We start from the raw sequence: 15917 nt of genomic DNA on the forward strand, positions 1-15917 counted from the left end.
CAGTTTAGAGGCAGTGGCCACCTTGCAGTAGGTTCGGCTGACTGTCCTGGGTTTCGACATTCGGGATGGGAGTGGCAGTGGCGGTGGGGACGGGGGTGACAGAAAGCAGCAGCAGCGGCGGCAGCACCAGTGGACACCACATGGCTAAGCAGGGCTGGGGAAGGGGGTGGGAGGAGACAGACGGGCGGTCAGAGGCCCCCCCCCCCCCGCTGTACACCGTGCGCCCCCTCCCTCCGCCCCCTCCCGTGTGCCTGGCCCATGGCCCCAGAGGCCCGGCCCTCACAGCCAGGCCTCAGTCACAGTTCACCGGCCACAGCCCGGTTGCCGGCCTCGGGCTCCCCCCGGACTGTTGGATACAGTTCCCGGAGTTGACCCTGGAGCTCTAGGCTCGGCCCGAGCCCCGCCCACCAGAGCCCCGCCCGCTGCTGTGCCACACCCCCACTTCCGACCACACCCCTCGAGCCAGGACAAACCATCCCCTGGACCTGTCTCTGTCCCAACAGGCCACGCTGCTAAGTCCCTGGAGTCTCGCCCTGCCTGGTCCCTCCTTGCAGACCAGCCCCACGCCGGAGCGGAGCCGCGGCACCCGAAGCCCTGCGCCTGGGGGTCCCCGGGGCGGGGCCGCGCAGTCGTCGTGGTCACCCCCCCCCTCCAGGCCAGGCCGGAGGAACACGGACGCCGCACCCAGGCACGAGTGGGACGGATTAGGAACAGTGCTGCGCGGGCTTCTGTCCTCCAGGGTTAGGGGTCTGGCCTTGCCTTCCGATCGCTGGAGAGAACGGCGTGGAACGCTGAGCCCACAAGCAGTGGTAACTGTAGAGGGGGAACTCACGCTCAGGCCCCCACATCCGCCGGCCTGGTCGAGGGCGAGAAGGTGGACACAGCCCAGTGCACTCGGTCCCGGTCCCCACGTCCACCGTGCGCCCGTCCCGCGCCGCCGCTGCTAGGCCCACGCCACGTCAGGGGACTCACGGGTTCTGGTGCGAGGTCTCAGTTAACTGCTCCCTTCGCTCCAGCCGCGCTGCCACCTGTACCTCAACGATCACCTGAAAACTCTTAAATTTGCTTTTTCACGGGACCAAACTCACCGTTGTATTTGTGTCTCAGAGAAAGGTCGCCTCTGCGGTAATGAGGCCCCCAGAACTCAGAAATGCGAACTCGCAAAAACACAAAACGTTTACACACATCAGTTTTATTGAAGAGGCAGCTCAGACCCACTCACATATGCAAAGGGTAGGATGATAAAAATCCGTCGCTGCCTGACCTTCAGACGTGTGACTTAAACTACGAGTGAGTCATTAAGCTTTCGGGTCGCGGTGCAGGGAATCTTAGTGGTTGCCTGAAAACCACTGGAGTATCTCCTGTACAGAATCCCACGATCTACCATCGAACTCTGTTCTGCAGCACGTCCCTGCCCGTGCAGAAGGTGGCAACAGCGCTGAGCAATGAAACGGTAGACATTCGTGATTTTAACAACTTTTTATGTTAGAAGAATACACATGCAGGACACACACACCTTGCACGCACAGCACACTCAAACACTCAGATTTCGAAACCGCTTGTTACTGGCACCAATGGGCCCCGCTCCCCAGCCTCTGCCAAGGCCATCCTGACTTCTAATTGCGTAGACGTGCGTGTTCTTGTCACACACGATGCTCATGTGTCTGGACCATTTACTCGACATGGTCTGTGTGGAAACACGCCACTCCCGTGCCTTCGCCCTGCTGCAAGCATGCCCTCAGACGGTTCTGGTTTCCGCACCTCACGCGAACACTCCAGGACAGGCACCGGTGGTGGACATGTATGAGCATTTCCGCCGGGTCTGGCTGAAACATTGTGCACACGTCCGGCCTGCCCTGCCCCTGGTTCCCCAAATGGTCCCATCGGCCAGACCAGTAGCAGCACATTCTTGCTGAAACTTGATGCTTTTTAATGCTTTTCATTCTAACCATTTCAGAGGGTGGGTGGTAGTACGTATGAGGCTTTTAAAATTCGCATTTTCCTGATTACTAATAAAATTAGCACACTTTCTCATGTTCATTGGCCATCTAAATGTCCTCTTTGGTGAAGTGGATGTCCAAGTCTTTTAACCATTTTCTGATTTTGTTGATTTGTAGGTGTTCTTTTTCTGTTTTAGATTAGGAGATCAGCAACTATGGTCTGTCCAGACTACCGCCTGTTCGTGAAGTCCTACTGGGACACAGCCACGTTGGCTTGCCCTGCACCGTGCAGGGCTCTCTGAACAGCAGCACAGCGGGGTGGCTGTGGCAGAGACCGTCCACGGGGCGCAGCCCAAATGCTTACCACCAGCCCCTACACTCAAGTCTCCAGGCGTGGGGTGAACTGCACATTCTTCTCCCCACTGTGGTTTGCCTACTTGCTTTCTTAATGGTGTCTTTTCTAATAAACAGAAATGAATGTTTTATTTTATGGTTTGGTGTCTTTTGAGACTTCAGGAAATTTTGTTTATTGTAAGGCTACAATCTAAGTTGCCTGCTAACAGCCTTATGATTTTACGTCACACTTAGACCCGCACGTCATCTCAACTGTTCTATTAAATTATGGAATTTCATGGACAGAGCATTTACTGGAAAGAACATGTTTTCCCAAGTTACACAGCATTACCATCTCTATCACCAACCGATGGTATCATGGATGGGTGTTTCAGGACACATAGTCTGCTCCACTGGCTTATCTCTATGCCAATGTCCCACCATCGTAACTTCTGTGGCTCTGCAACTGGCCTTGATGTTTGCACATACAAGTCCTCTTCCTCTTCTGTCCTTGAAGACAGCCTTGGCTATTGTCAGTCTTTTGAATTTTCACACAGATTTTAGAATGAGCTAAATTTCATAAGAACATTAATGTTGTTTTGAATATTTGAATTTTGAGGAAAACTGACATCACTTAAAGAATTGTGCTGGAATCCACGAACTAAACACACTTCTCTGCTTAATAACTGTTTGCTTTTTAACTTGAAAACATGGTTAAGTAAGTTTTCCCCTAGGCACTTGAGGACTTTTGATGCAATTATAAGAGGTATTGCTTCTAAAATTTTCATTTTCTATGTTCATTGCTGGTATACTAACACAAGCCTTCCATAATGAACTTATATGCAGAGACCTTGCTAAACTTACTAATTGACTTTAATTATCTGTAAAATCGGCAGAATTTTCTATGCACACACCATGCCATCCGCAAATGAAAGCTTTACTTCATTCTAAACCTTAAGCCTTTTGATTGTGTTCCTCCTCCACTTTCCTGGCGAGGTCCATCTGCATAACGTCAAATAAAATTAGTCATAGTAGACATCCTCGGCTATTTTTTTGATCTTGGGAGAACACTTTCAGTATTTCACTCCTACGTATGGTGCTGATTGTAGCTTAAGATACGCTTCACATGATTAAAGCAGCTCCTCTTTGCACAGCTGGCTGAGAACACAAACGGGTGATTTCAGCACATTAGTTTCCCAGCACTGCATTCCTTTCCTCATGTGATGTGCACAGTTACTCACTTTTGATGATTAAAACACCTCCCATTCCTGGGGTAAAACACACTTGCTCACTGGGTGCCCAGATGCGGTCAGGTAGCCACTGTAACAGTTACCTGGCACTCAGAACAAAATTGTCAGGATTCATTTGGACTCATTGGAACTTACCCTCCGAGTCACGTGAACAAACAACAGGCACCAAACCCTTCCACCAAGGAAAGGGGAGAAAGGACATCGTGTTCATCAGAAGTGTCTGCGAGACTTGTATTAATTTGTTCCGAAATACTGGAAATATGGGGTAGTGCCCAAAACAACAGCCCTGTATTCATATGAAATAACAGCACACATACAATTTCCGGATTACCTACCCGGTTTGAGGGCAGGGCACGCCCCACAAGTGAGAGCAGGACAGCTGTCCTGTACCACTGACACAGACCTAATGCCAAATTACCTACAGTCTATGAAAAGTCGGTTTTAAAATATTTTTTTGCTCAAATGTAGTTGAAAAATACAAACATCACTATTAGTGAGGCACTTATTAGAAACTCATTTATAAATGCCTCTGAATAGAAAATTACGCATTTTATAATTTTGTACCTCCCAAACATCTAGCCAACATTTTGCCATCTCGTTACGCAAATAAGATCACTGCCTTCTCACACATTACTCCAACCCCAGTGTATAATTGCATAGAATTATTGCTAGATCACATTTGTAAAACACGAGGGAAACTTCCTCCCGGGTATTAGTCCTGATGACCTGAAAACTTCATTTTATACAATGAAGGTTTATTCCGAGGTGATAACTTCTGATAGCTTTCTTAGAAACACGTGATTTTACACCAGAAATATGGCTTTTGGTCTAACAGTGTCCAAGACAAAATATTTTCCCCAGTTATTACTTCAACAGACTTTGCCTTGGTATGATTCCCTGATATGTAAATACAATTTGAATCCAAAATAAATATTAAATATTTATAAAGTTTACTCCCGTATAAATTATCTAACGTCCAATGAGTTGTAGTGTCTTGATGAAGGCTTTGCTTCTTGTTATCTTCTTAGGGACTCTTCTCTATGAAAATTCAGATTAGAATAAACCTAATGCCTAAATGTTTTCCCCATTCAGAAGCATGAACTCTCTATCATGGTATCTGACCCAAAAACTGTGTTCAGGGGGTTTTCCAAAATGAGATTGGACTCACAGGAGGTTGCCCACCTGAAGTACATTCATATTTCCTCTCCTATGGATTCGCTGATGGCTGTTGAAGGCTGACCTGTGGTGGAATTTTTTTCCACACTCATTACATTCGTAGGGCTTCTCTCCTGAATGAGTTCTGTAGTGGACCGTGAGGTATGACTTCTGAGAAAAGACCTTCCCACACTCGTTACATTCATAGGGCTTCTCTCCCGAATGGCTTCTATAGTGCACAGTGAGGTTTGACATTCGAGAGAAGACTTTCCCACATTTACTACACTCGTAGGGCTTCTCCCCCGAGTGGATTCTGTGGTGGATGGTGAGATACGACTTCTGAGAGAAGAACTTCCCACATTCGTAGCACTCGTAGGGCTTCTCTCCCGTGTGGACTCGCTGATGCCTGAAGAGGGATGAGTTATGGGAGAAAGTCTTCCCACACTCGTTGCAGCCATAGGGCTTCTCTTCCGAATGGCTTCGATAGTGCACAGTGTAGTACGACAAGTCCGAGAACAGTTTCCCACATATGTTACACTCGTAGGACTTCTCTCCTCTCGAAAGTGACGGGTGCCCGTCAAAGGCCGAGTTTCCAAGGAAGGGTTTCCCACACTCGTGACACTCATAGGGTTTCTCTCCTAAAGGGCTTGCAGGATGGGCAGTGAGGCAGCTGAACGGAGAGGACTTCCCACACTCACTGCACTCATGCGCTTTCTCCTCTGTGTGCACTTTGCGATGTCGAATGAAGGCTGAGTTTAGATTGAAGGTTTTGCCACACTCGTTACATTCATAGGGTTTCTCTTCCAAATGGCTTCTATAGTGTATGGTGAGGTACGACACCCGGGAAAAGAATTTCCCACACTCACTACACTGATAGGGTTTCTCGCCCGTGTGTGTTCTCTGGTGTGTGATAAGGGTAGACTTTCGGTAGTAGGACTTCCCACACTCATCACACTGATACAGTTTCTCCCCCGTGTGCGTTCTCTGATGGTCGCTGAGGGCGGACTTGCGGGAGAAGGACTTCCCACATTCGTTACAGGGATATGGCCTCTCTCCTGAATGGTTTCTCTGGTGCAGGGTGAGGTGCGTCTTCTGGCAGAAGGTTTTCCCGCACTCGTTACATTCATAGGGCTTCTCTCCTGAGTGAGTTCTCAAGTGCTGAGTGAGATGCAGCTTCTGACAGAAGGTCTTCCCACACTCGGTGCACTTGTAGGGCTTCTCCTCCAAGTGTGATCTCCGGTGGACGGTGAGTGTCCCCTTCTGGCTGAAGGATTTCCCACACACGTTACATTCATAGGGTTTCTCCCCTGTGTGAGCCCTCTGATGTATGATGAACTTCGACTTTTTACAGAAGGACTTCCCACATTCACTGCATTCAAAAGGCTTCAATTCCACTTGTGGTCTCTGGTACACATTAAAATTCGACATCGGGAGGAAGTCTGATCCAGAATCGCTCCACTCATAGGGCTTCTCCCCGACATAAGCGCTCGTACGAGCAATGAAAACAGCTTCACTGTCTAAGGTGTCCATGCATCCACTGTAGTCAAAGGGTTTCTCTAAGATACCAATTTTCTGAAGAACACTTCCTTCACACTGAGAAAAGCCCCCCCCACTCTGATTAGATGCATAGGGTCTCTCTCCGTGGTGTGTTTCCCTGCATTCACCACACTCGCCCCGTTTCTTTCTTGCATAGCTCCCATCACTAATGATTAATTCCGAACTTGGCTCTAAATTGTTTCCACATGAGACACAATCATGAGATATGTTGGAAGGAGCAGGGCTTGCTTCTGTGTTACAAGTTTTGTCAAATGCATTCTCTGTCTCTTCAGTCAGGGTTTTGCTATTGATACAAACTGCTTGCCTTGAATGTTCATCTTCATTTTCTGGGATTCTGTCTAACACGTCATCAGCTTTCCAGACTTCTTCTGCAAAGGAATAAAGGCAAATGAACCTTGTGAGTCTGAACACACCAGCTACAGAATGGGAGTGGTTCCGAGGGTCCTGCTGTGGGGTTGACTTTGGTGTTTACACTAACCTTCACAGATAAAAAATGCAGAGCCTTCTTTCCCCTTTGATTTGTCCTGAAAGACAGACACACATGTACACACGGGGCGGGGCTAGGGGGCACAGGGAGGGATGAGAGTGGAACAGGACTCAGCATCAGTGGACAAAGGGAGAATAAATTCACTTTGAACACAAGTACCTTTGTTACTTTACAAATATGTTGAACACTTTGATAGAAAAGGTCAAATGAACCCAAGAAATGAAGAGCAGAGGACAAAGCCATTGAACGAGTGCCAGATCCAGGCAGAAACTGGACGACTCAGAGCAGACGGGGTCCATGGAGGAAGAACAAGTACTAGATGAATATTCAAAGGGAACATTCAAGTTCAAATTACATTTGGAAGAAAGAGATTACAACTTCTATTAAATGGGAATATATCACTTCATATCAAGATTACTGTAGTAACATATTCACTAGTATAAATCCTTCGACAACCATGGCCTTTCTGTCCTGCACAGAAATCCAAATAAACATTCCAGAAGCTCCTTTTTTCCTCACGCTCAGAGACAGTCCCACAACCAGGGCCCTACCTGCCTAGCCCTGATCACGTCACCAGGACGGCGAGTTTCCAGGGAATTTATGTCCCGAAGATGTAGGACCAGACGGCAAGAAAACTTTCCAACAAGATCACCCCTTGCCCTGGCTGGCATGGCTCACCCGCTCTCTGAGGGGCGGACAGCCTTATTCCACGCCCACTGGACTTGCTTTCACAGCTGAGCGCAGCAGCTGGGAGTGCTGAACTCCGACTCCAACACGTGACAAGCCGGGGGACCCTGGACAAGTGACTCGGCTGTGACGCAGTTTCACTCACCTGGACTGTGGTCCATGGTGCCTGAGGCACAGGGCTGGGAACGGACCAGCTCAGTTAGCACATGTCGTCTGCTCAGAATGCTCTGATGAAGCAGACGCTCATTCCATTTTGTCATTTACTTCCTTTCGGCTTTCTGAGTTAAATGTCCCCAAACCACGCCCGGGTCTGACAGGACACAGTGACTGAACTCTGAATACAAACTACAGTCCCACACTCCTGGATTTCATTTGGTGTAAAATCTTAAATACCAGAACCCTACAGCGGGCCCTCAAACACTAACTTTCTCTAGCAAGATACAGATTTTTGGATTCTCCCATCTCTCATTAGCTGCTCTCATCCACATTCAACTCAACACTGACCGCTCTGTGCTATAAAATCTACACGCCCTGAGCCCCCAAAGCCCCAAATATCAACAGAAAACCCCTGAGAGGCCAGACCTCACCAGTGAGACTTTTCAGGACCTGGATCCACAGTGCACGTTCAGACCAGCACGGCACTAGTCCCCACAGACACTCACTGTTCGGGGGCGGGGCCTGGGCTCCTGGCCCAGCCACAAGCCTGCACTCAAGTTCCTGTTCTCTCGACCTGTCCCTGCAGTGAACAGAGGGACGGGCCCAGGACTACTGACTGGAGAAGCGAAGAAGGAAGCTGGCACCTGTCAGGAAAAACAGTCCCCTGGACGACAGGTTGAAGGTGGTGGGTGTCGAGGTGCACCAGCAGCACAGATACAGATGAAGACCTCAAGGTTGAGACTAGATGACCCCTTTTAAGGGTCCCACAGAAATGCAAAGAAGTGGACAGCAGGTCCCAGGGGCAGCACCCTGAAGAAGGCCAGAGAATGAACCAACCCCCCCTCCCCATGGGACAAACACGTCTAGAACGTCTGCTGTGACACAGGAATGGACAGACAGACATGAGAGCGCTCGGGGAAAAGAGGAAGGTGCAGCTGGTGTCAAGACACCAGACAAACGGAGGACCCACGAAGCTGGAGAGTGGTGGTGGTCCGCACCTCCCTGCAGAGCCCATGCACACTGGGCAGCGAGCTGGGGACCAGCCTCACACCTCTGGGAGGGGACGAGGTATCAGCATCTGAATGCACAGCTTGGGGACAGAAACTGGGGGCAGAAAACGAGCCTGGGGCATTTCTCAGCAAGAAAGAAAAGAAAATGCAAGACAAAAAGAACATTTCCTGCAGGCCTTCCCAGTGCCTGGAAACAAAGAAATTCCGTGATAAGAAGAAGGCTAGTCACTGCCCACGCACGGCCAGGGCGGGGACTGTGAGTACAGACCACCCCTGCAGGTGGCGTGAGGCCACCGGGAGGCTGTAGCCACGTGCTGGACGGTGAGTGCGGCTGGAACATCGGGAGCTAGGGCTCAAAGCACCAAGGCACACGGGCGCTGGGGGTCACGCCCGAAGATCTAAGGGTGATTCTGAAACGGTGACATCCCACTAACTTACCTGGACAACGCTGGCGTGGGAAGTCGCCTTCTGCCACCCATGGCTCCTCCCCCTGCTCCAACTTGACGATCACATGGGGTTTGGTGCTGTCGTACCCTGTGCGTGAGAGACAAAGCCGGGCTCGGGCCAGCTGCTTGGCCCCCACGTCTCTGCGCAGAAGGCGCTGCTCGGGGGCTGCAGGGTCTAGTGGCCCGTTTTGCGCCTTATCAACGCTAGAACTTTGGGTGGAGAAGCAGAGACACGGACACTCCCTGGAACCCACAAGGAATTCAATGGTCTTATCACTTATTTCTTCAAAGTCCAGGACAAAATGGCTGGATGAGAAGCCCCCCCAGAGCACCGCTCTGAGCGCCCACCCCACTCACCCAGGGAGACCAGGTGGCTGTAGTTCTCCAGCATCACGTCCCTGTAGGTTGTCTTCTCCACGGGGTCCAGCTGCTGCCACTCCTCCTGTGTGAAGTCCACAGCCACGTCCCTGAACGACACTGGCTCCTGCAACGGCACCGTGGTCGAAATGGGGTGACGGGGACCAGGCGTCTGGGGACAAGAGCTTACTGAGCTCACTGGTGAAGTCAACCGGGAGCGTGGTTACCTTTTACACTACGAGTTGTAGGAGGAAAACTAACCATATAGCAAATGTATGGCCTCTGAGTTCCTTCCTATGTCAAAAAATAAAATAAACTAACAAAACTCTCAGACCACAAAGAAACTGGTTTCACAATGGAAGCACCTGAGTTTGGGGGCCACGGAGGAGTAAGGCTTCATTCCTGGCCTCAGGAAGTTGTGACCCCCGCTAATCAGACACCAGGTAAATGCACAAGCTGTTTATCATTGGTCTGTTCTGCAGCCACTTGGGCTGGGGCCTCCCCTTCCCGGCCCCATGCTGGTGCCTAGGGCCCTCCCTGCCCCCACCTCCTCCCACACTCGCTGCTCTGGAGGCCCTGCCCCCATGGCCCACTCTGCGTGACCACACTTTCCCTTCCTTTGCTTTTTATCTCCAGTATCTCCTTCTCAAGGCAGCAACAGCTGCGGCTGGCAGGAATGCTGAGGTGTCTTTAGGGTAAGGCACATGAGGCGGTGTGAACTGTTTTCATTTTCTGTTGCCAGGCTGGGCTCCACAGGCTGGGCTGGGGATCTTGCAGGATGAAGGGGAAGGAAGAGGGTGACGTGTGAAATGTGTCCACGGCAAAAAACGCAGTGGCATCAGTATTAGGGGGTCAGCACAGGGCAGAGACCAAGAGGGCACTTCGTCAAGGACAGCTCTATCGCAGTAAGAGGCAATTCCAACTCGAGAGCAAGCTGAAAACACACAATTACTTTCCTGCCTAAGACCAATTCAAAGATATTAACAACTGAGTCCATTCTCCTGGGAGCCCTGGGACCCGGCTGCAGGTTTCTAGGAGCAGGGGTTTCTTGAGGGAGTTCTTCAGATGTAGGGTAGAGTGCTGGGAGGTCAGAGCCGCGGAGCACACTCTGCACAGGGTGGGAGCTGGGCCACAGCACAAGTGACCGGCAGGCTGGCCTGCAAAGCCCTCAAGCATCCCCAGGCCCATCAGCAGCTCCTGTTGCCACACAGCAACACCCTGACTGAAATCAAGCGCAGGGCCACCTGAGCTGCCCGGGGCTTCCTGTTCTCACTGCACAGAGTGGCCAGAAGATGGGCGAGTATGGTCGAAATTGTGCAGCCAAAACTGGCACAACACGCCACTCCAGAGCCCCGGAATTAAGGGGTGACACATTCGCTGTCCAAACAGAAAACTTCCGTCTGGGACAAAGAGTGAGCCAGACAGCATACCGGGAATGGGGGTGTAATCCGAGACCACCCCAGGCAAACCAGGGTGAACAGTGAACTCAGTTCGTGATGGACGTGGAGGTTTTCCCGGAGGCCATGCTTGGAAAACGACTCTCACTGGCGAGCAGCCCGGACAACTTCCCCCTGGCCAAGCAACAAGCGCTGGCGAGCCTGGGACCCTGGGGCACACTGCTGGTGGGAGCGGGATGTGCTGCGGCTGCTGTGGACACAGCACAGTGGCTCCTCAGAAAGTCAAACAGAATTACCACACGGTCAGCAATTGCATCCCTGGGTCTATGCCCCGGAAACTGAACGTAAGGACTTGAAGAGATGTGGGTGCACCCGTGTTCACGGAGGCATTATTCCAACAGCTCAGGTGTGAGAGCAACCCAGGCGTCCACGGGCAGATGAACAAGCCGGAGAAATGCGGTACACACTCATAATGGAACGTGATTCTGCCTTAGAAAACGGAATTCTGACAGATGCCACAACACGGATGAACTTCAAGGACGTCGTGCTAAGTGAGATAAGCCAGGCACAAACAATTCTGTGTACACGAGGCACTTAGAGGAATCAAAGTCCTAGACTCGGGGAGGAGAACGAGAACAGGGCTGCTGGGGGCCGGGAAGAAATGAGCAGGGGCAGAGCCTCAGCTCTGCTGGCTGAGCAGCTTTCTGGAGACACTGGCAGGGACGGCTGCACGGCACGGGTGTGCTTACTGCCACTGAGTGGTAGCATTTAAAGGTGGTTAAGACAGCGAAGCTGGTGTTAGGTATATTTTACTGTGATAAAAAGATCGGGGGAAATGAAGTGGCTGCAGTCCAATGACACACACCCCTCCCATTCCCTTCTGCAGCCAGCGCCTCCGCAAAGTGAGGAGGGGCCAACTGGGGCCCCGCGTGCAGTGCGGCTTTAGCAACTGTTCTCTCAGAAACTGCAGTCGGAAAGTCAAGAATCGTCAGCTGAGGAAAACAGCAGAAGTAAAAGATGTGCGTCAAGATGAACAACCCAGCAACAATGGGATCAAATCCATAAAGGAAACAACTAACATTGGTTTGTATTAGTTTATATTTTTAAATATATTGGGCAGGATATTGCCTCCATAAAATGTGATCATTCTGCTCAGAAACAACCTCCAGAGGACACTTCGAAATGAAAGACCGGGTTATTACGTCTTATTAAGAAAGCCAGATCCAACAAATTTGACATTTTCAGAAAGACAGAACATGGAGGAGGAACAACAGGAAACAAAGGCAGAAGTGGAAACGGTACCACAGTGGGAGACTCGCTTCGGCCTCCACACCACGAGGGGTGTATAGCAGGCAAAGGAGAAACTGGGGAGAAAATACAGCGATCCAGCAATCTCCTGATATAATATACAAAAGGATAAGAAAAAAATCTAAAAGTTACAGAGGAGAAAAACCCACCAGACCCTCCGTCACCGACACTGTTTCTCATGGAGAACTGCCCACAGCTTTTAAAAGGAAAGGGATTTGGGATCTGGAACTCCCACCCAGTCAAACTGGCATGTGAGCCTGATGACAGGCACCAACACAGCCGAGCTGCTGGTCCCCCACTGAGGGGCCTCGGGTGGCGATAGCAGAGCTGACGGACAGAGCAAATAACCTGACATGCGGGTTATTCCAAGGCCAAGTCAAATGAGCCATCAAATCACCGAAAGGAGGTAACAGCCTTCTGCCTTAAGTTGGCCCAGAAGGCAAGGAGTGGGAGGGGTCAGAAGACTGTTTTCTCAGTAAGTAAAATTACACACCCCATCACGGATGTCAACACGAATATCCAAAACGAATCTAGTTATCAAATTGAAGAGATCACATATAACAGCTAAATGGGACTCACTCCAAGAAAACAGAAGAGTTTGTTATTTGCCAATCTGTTAATATGATATGACATTAAAATACAGCCCAGAAGCAAAATCTTGTATCTCCAAGATGCTGAAAAGCCTCTGGCAATATTCAAAATGCATACTGAATTTAACAAGAAAATCCTGCCCTGGCTGGTGTAGCTCAGTGGATTGAGCGTGGGCCTGGAAACCAGAGGATTGTGGTTCGATTCCCAGTCACAGCACATGCCTGGGTTGCAGGCCAGTTCCCTGCAGAGGACACACGAGAGGCAACCATACATTGATATTTCTCTCCCCCCCTCCTTCCCTTCCCCTCTAAAGATAAATAAAGAAAACTGAAACTTTGAACACCAGATGTTATATCAGAAAGAATGGTATTGTAAGTTATTGCCACTCACCTTTTGAAACTCTTTATTGTTCAAAGACATATATAAAAATATGGGTAAGTTTTTTAAAAAGCCAAGAAAAGGGGAAAAAAATGTCAGTTTGGAAGTAACAAACGTCAAAGGCAGATGAATGGTCACTTGAGGAAAGGACTGGAAAATGTTCACTGGATTTGACTATAATTAGGTCACTGCTAATCTTTACCACCAGATGCGGGAAAACGTTAAGGACAAAAAACAAGACTCGGAGAACTCAGCTGGGAATGGGAAGTGAGGACGCCTTTCTTGGAGAATGCTTTTTTGTCCTGTTTGCTGGCAACCAAATAAACAGACTAACAGAAGTATCTGAAGGACAAACAGGTAACTGCCCCATGGCTTCAGTTTTATCCCTAAACAGTAAAAATGGAAATGTGTCTTTTTTTCATCGCAATGTGTTGGTGCCTGTAAAACTCACAAGCACCAAGTTCTCCTTGGGTAGGAGGCCCTCTGCTAACAAAAGTGAGTATAAGCCGATATTGCAATGACTTCCTGGGTGGTTATTACGAAAGTTATCCACATTATGTCAACTTGATCAAAGAAAATTTTCCAAGTCCCAGGACACCTTTACAACCCACAAGGGACAATAATAGTTTCTCTTCTTATTCTAGACACATCACATAATGGATGGCATTTTCCTTTTTCTATGACAGGCAAGGACATTGGTCATATTTGCAGCTCAACTTCAATAGCTCTAAAGTATCAAACCACCTGCATATGTGAATTTGACAAAGATTCTTGGTGCTGATCTGACACTGTCAAAACTGCATTTCAGCCCGGGCTGGTGTGGCTCAGTGATTGAGCGCCAGCCTGTGAACCAAAGGGTCGCAGGTTCGACTCCCAGTCAGGGCACATGCCTGGGTTGCAGGCCAGCTTCCCAGTGCCAGGTGCTCAAAAGGCAACCACACATTGTTGTTTCTCTCCCTCTTTCTCCCTCCCTTCCCTCTCTGAAAATAAATAAGTAAAATATATATTTTAAAAAACTAATCTGTATTTTACATGTCTTTTACATATTACTATGTTCCTATTTTAAAGTACGGATCCTTATAAACCTCCTAACAGGTATTACACAGCCAAGTGCGAAAACTCACCTGGAATTCACGCATTTTCTTGCTGCTCTTGGAAAAGTGTAGAGATTGTTAACAGTGGACCTAGGAGAGAAGAAGCAAGTAACTGAAGTCATGTCTACCCAGGCCTGCTGATGCAAGAACCTCTTGCATAAAAGCCACCAATGAAAGTTCAAGAAAATGACATCGTGTGAACACTCAGAAGGGGCAAAAAGAGTGACAGAGGAGAACACAGGCCTGAGCCAAAAGGGTCAGAGGTCATTAGGTCACTCCCATTGGTGAGGATAAACACTGACTCCTTTTTCAAGTGTTGGTCTCCATTAAATAAAAAGTGGGAAAAAATCACTTTAAAACGTTTATATATTCCCTTATTGTTCCTTTCAATTCCTAAAACTCAAAGAATCCACTGGAATACAGAATAGGAGCTCTCAAAACTGGGATAAACGTGCATCAAGGCATGGTTTCCTTTGTCCCACTAAACTTGATTAGCGCTGCTATTTATCTTTTACTAAAAAAAAAACAAACCAGTAATAAAGTGGGGCCAACGCCTGGCCTGGGAGTCTTGGTCCTGTCAACAATCCCACCTGCAGACAAGTCACTGCCCATCTCAGGCCCAGTCTCTGTCACCGGGGCAGCACCACTCCCCCTTGCAGACTCAGCCTGCTCTGCCCTGTGTGACTGACTGCACACGGCAGAACCAGGGGGAGTCAGCGCACACTTACACTTAGGTCAGAAAACAAAGGTCCTGATGGGCGTTTAGAGACCCGTCTGTAACTGGAACACCGGAGGAGGAGAAGCAGAGGAAGGGGTGTCGGGTGTGCAGGGAGGGGACACCGCACGTCCGCAGCCCAGGCTGACACCCTAGTCGCCCAGGAGACCGAGAAGTCACAAGTCCCAGGGGAGCGCCCACTCCCGAGCAGCCCGACCCTGCACCCCGGCCCAGGCACAAGGATCTCCGGGAAGTGGCCAACGCTCCCCGTCTCACCCTCGCGTGTCCTCTCCCGGGCGAGCCTGCTCACCGCGGCCGGGAAGACCCAGAACTGACCCGGGGCCGCAGACGCACAACCTACCCCGGCGGGACTCGCTGATCTGTCCCAAGGCTCCCGAGGCTCTAGGACCGGACTGTTCCTCCGGCGCCCCTCCCCCGGGGTTCCCGCCGCTGCGCCTCCCGAGGCCGCGTCCCCGAGGAGCCCGCTCTGGGCCTACGGGACAAACTCACTCAGGAAAACGTCCCTCGCGGGGCCTCACCGTCCGGCGCGCCTCGGCCCGGCCGCCGCGACGCAGCCCAGCCCAGCCCAGCCGGGACCCCGCCGCCTCCCCCGAGCTCCTCGGGCCTGGCCCGCGGGCTCCGGGGTCGCTTCGGGGGTCCCCGCTCCAGAATCCGCCCGCCCGCGCGAACCCTGGCCCGCACAGCCCCGCGCCCGCTGGGTGGCGGCCCGACCGGACAGCGTCCAGCCCCGCAGGCCCCGGGATCCTCGCCCAACGGAGGCCAAAGCCTGGGAACCACGGCCAGCGGTGACCTGGGCACGGACAGGAAGCGACAGCAGCGCGGTGGTAGTGCGCGTGCGCGAACACGCACTCAGCCCGAGGTGCACATGCGCACGAGGGCGCCAGAAGTCCGCTTGGCAGGACACACCAGGGCAGCGGCACAAATACCAGGACTCTATTTCCCATAAGTCTACGTGCCGTCGAGTTAGGGGACGTCTTAATAGTCATCCAGCCTGTTAGAGGCGCTGTGCGGACAGAACTTGCCGCCCCCCTCCCC

At 50.7% G+C, this 15917-nt stretch overlaps 1 protein-coding gene across 11 annotated transcripts; it reads right to left on the bottom strand.

Moving 5' to 3' along the window:
* Nucleotides 1-1171: 1171 nt before the first annotated feature.
* RBAK (RB associated KRAB zinc finger) lies at nucleotides 1172-15693 on the bottom strand. 11 transcript variants are annotated; one of them, XM_037134871.2, is made up of 6 exons: nucleotides 15594-15693; nucleotides 14875-15354; nucleotides 14177-14236; nucleotides 9379-9505; nucleotides 9014-9109; nucleotides 1172-6603 (listed from the first exon to the last, which is right to left on the bottom strand). In XM_037134871.2, exons 3-6 carry the CDS (start codon nucleotides 14189-14191, stop codon nucleotides 4688-4690), a joined length of 2154 nt encoding a protein of 717 aa, XP_036990766.2. In that variant the 5' UTR covers nucleotides 14192-14236; nucleotides 14875-15354; nucleotides 15594-15693; the 3' UTR covers nucleotides 1172-4687. The 11 variants fall into 11 exon arrangements, with proteins under 11 accessions (XP_036990766.2, XP_053512910.1, XP_036990764.2 ...); XM_053656935.1 differs by having other exon boundaries at nucleotides 14177-14198; nucleotides 14875-14926; nucleotides 15372-15693; XM_037134869.2 differs by having other exon boundaries at nucleotides 14875-14926; nucleotides 15372-15693.
* Between the last annotated feature and the right edge of the window lie 224 nt (nucleotides 15694-15917).

The sequence above is a fragment of the Artibeus jamaicensis genome, unplaced genomic scaffold, assembly GCF_021234435.1.
Source record: "Artibeus jamaicensis isolate MK-2021 breed Jamaican fruit bat unplaced genomic scaffold, CSHL_Jam_final scaffold_3151, whole genome shotgun sequence".
Classification (NCBI taxonomy): domain Eukaryota; kingdom Metazoa; phylum Chordata; class Mammalia; order Chiroptera; family Phyllostomidae; genus Artibeus; species Artibeus jamaicensis.

Excerpts from the sequence above, each read along its gene's own strand:
- RBAK (XM_037134871.2), bottom strand. Across the intron at positions 9,110-9,378 it reads CAGCCACCTGGTCTCCCTGG|GGTACGACAGCACCAAACCC; the intron begins GTGAGTGGGGTG and ends TCTCACGCACAG. Across the intron at positions 6,604-9,013 it reads CCCACGCCAGCGTTGTCCAG|AAGAAGTCTGGAAAGCTGAT; the intron begins GTAAGTTAGTGG and ends ATTCCTTTGCAG.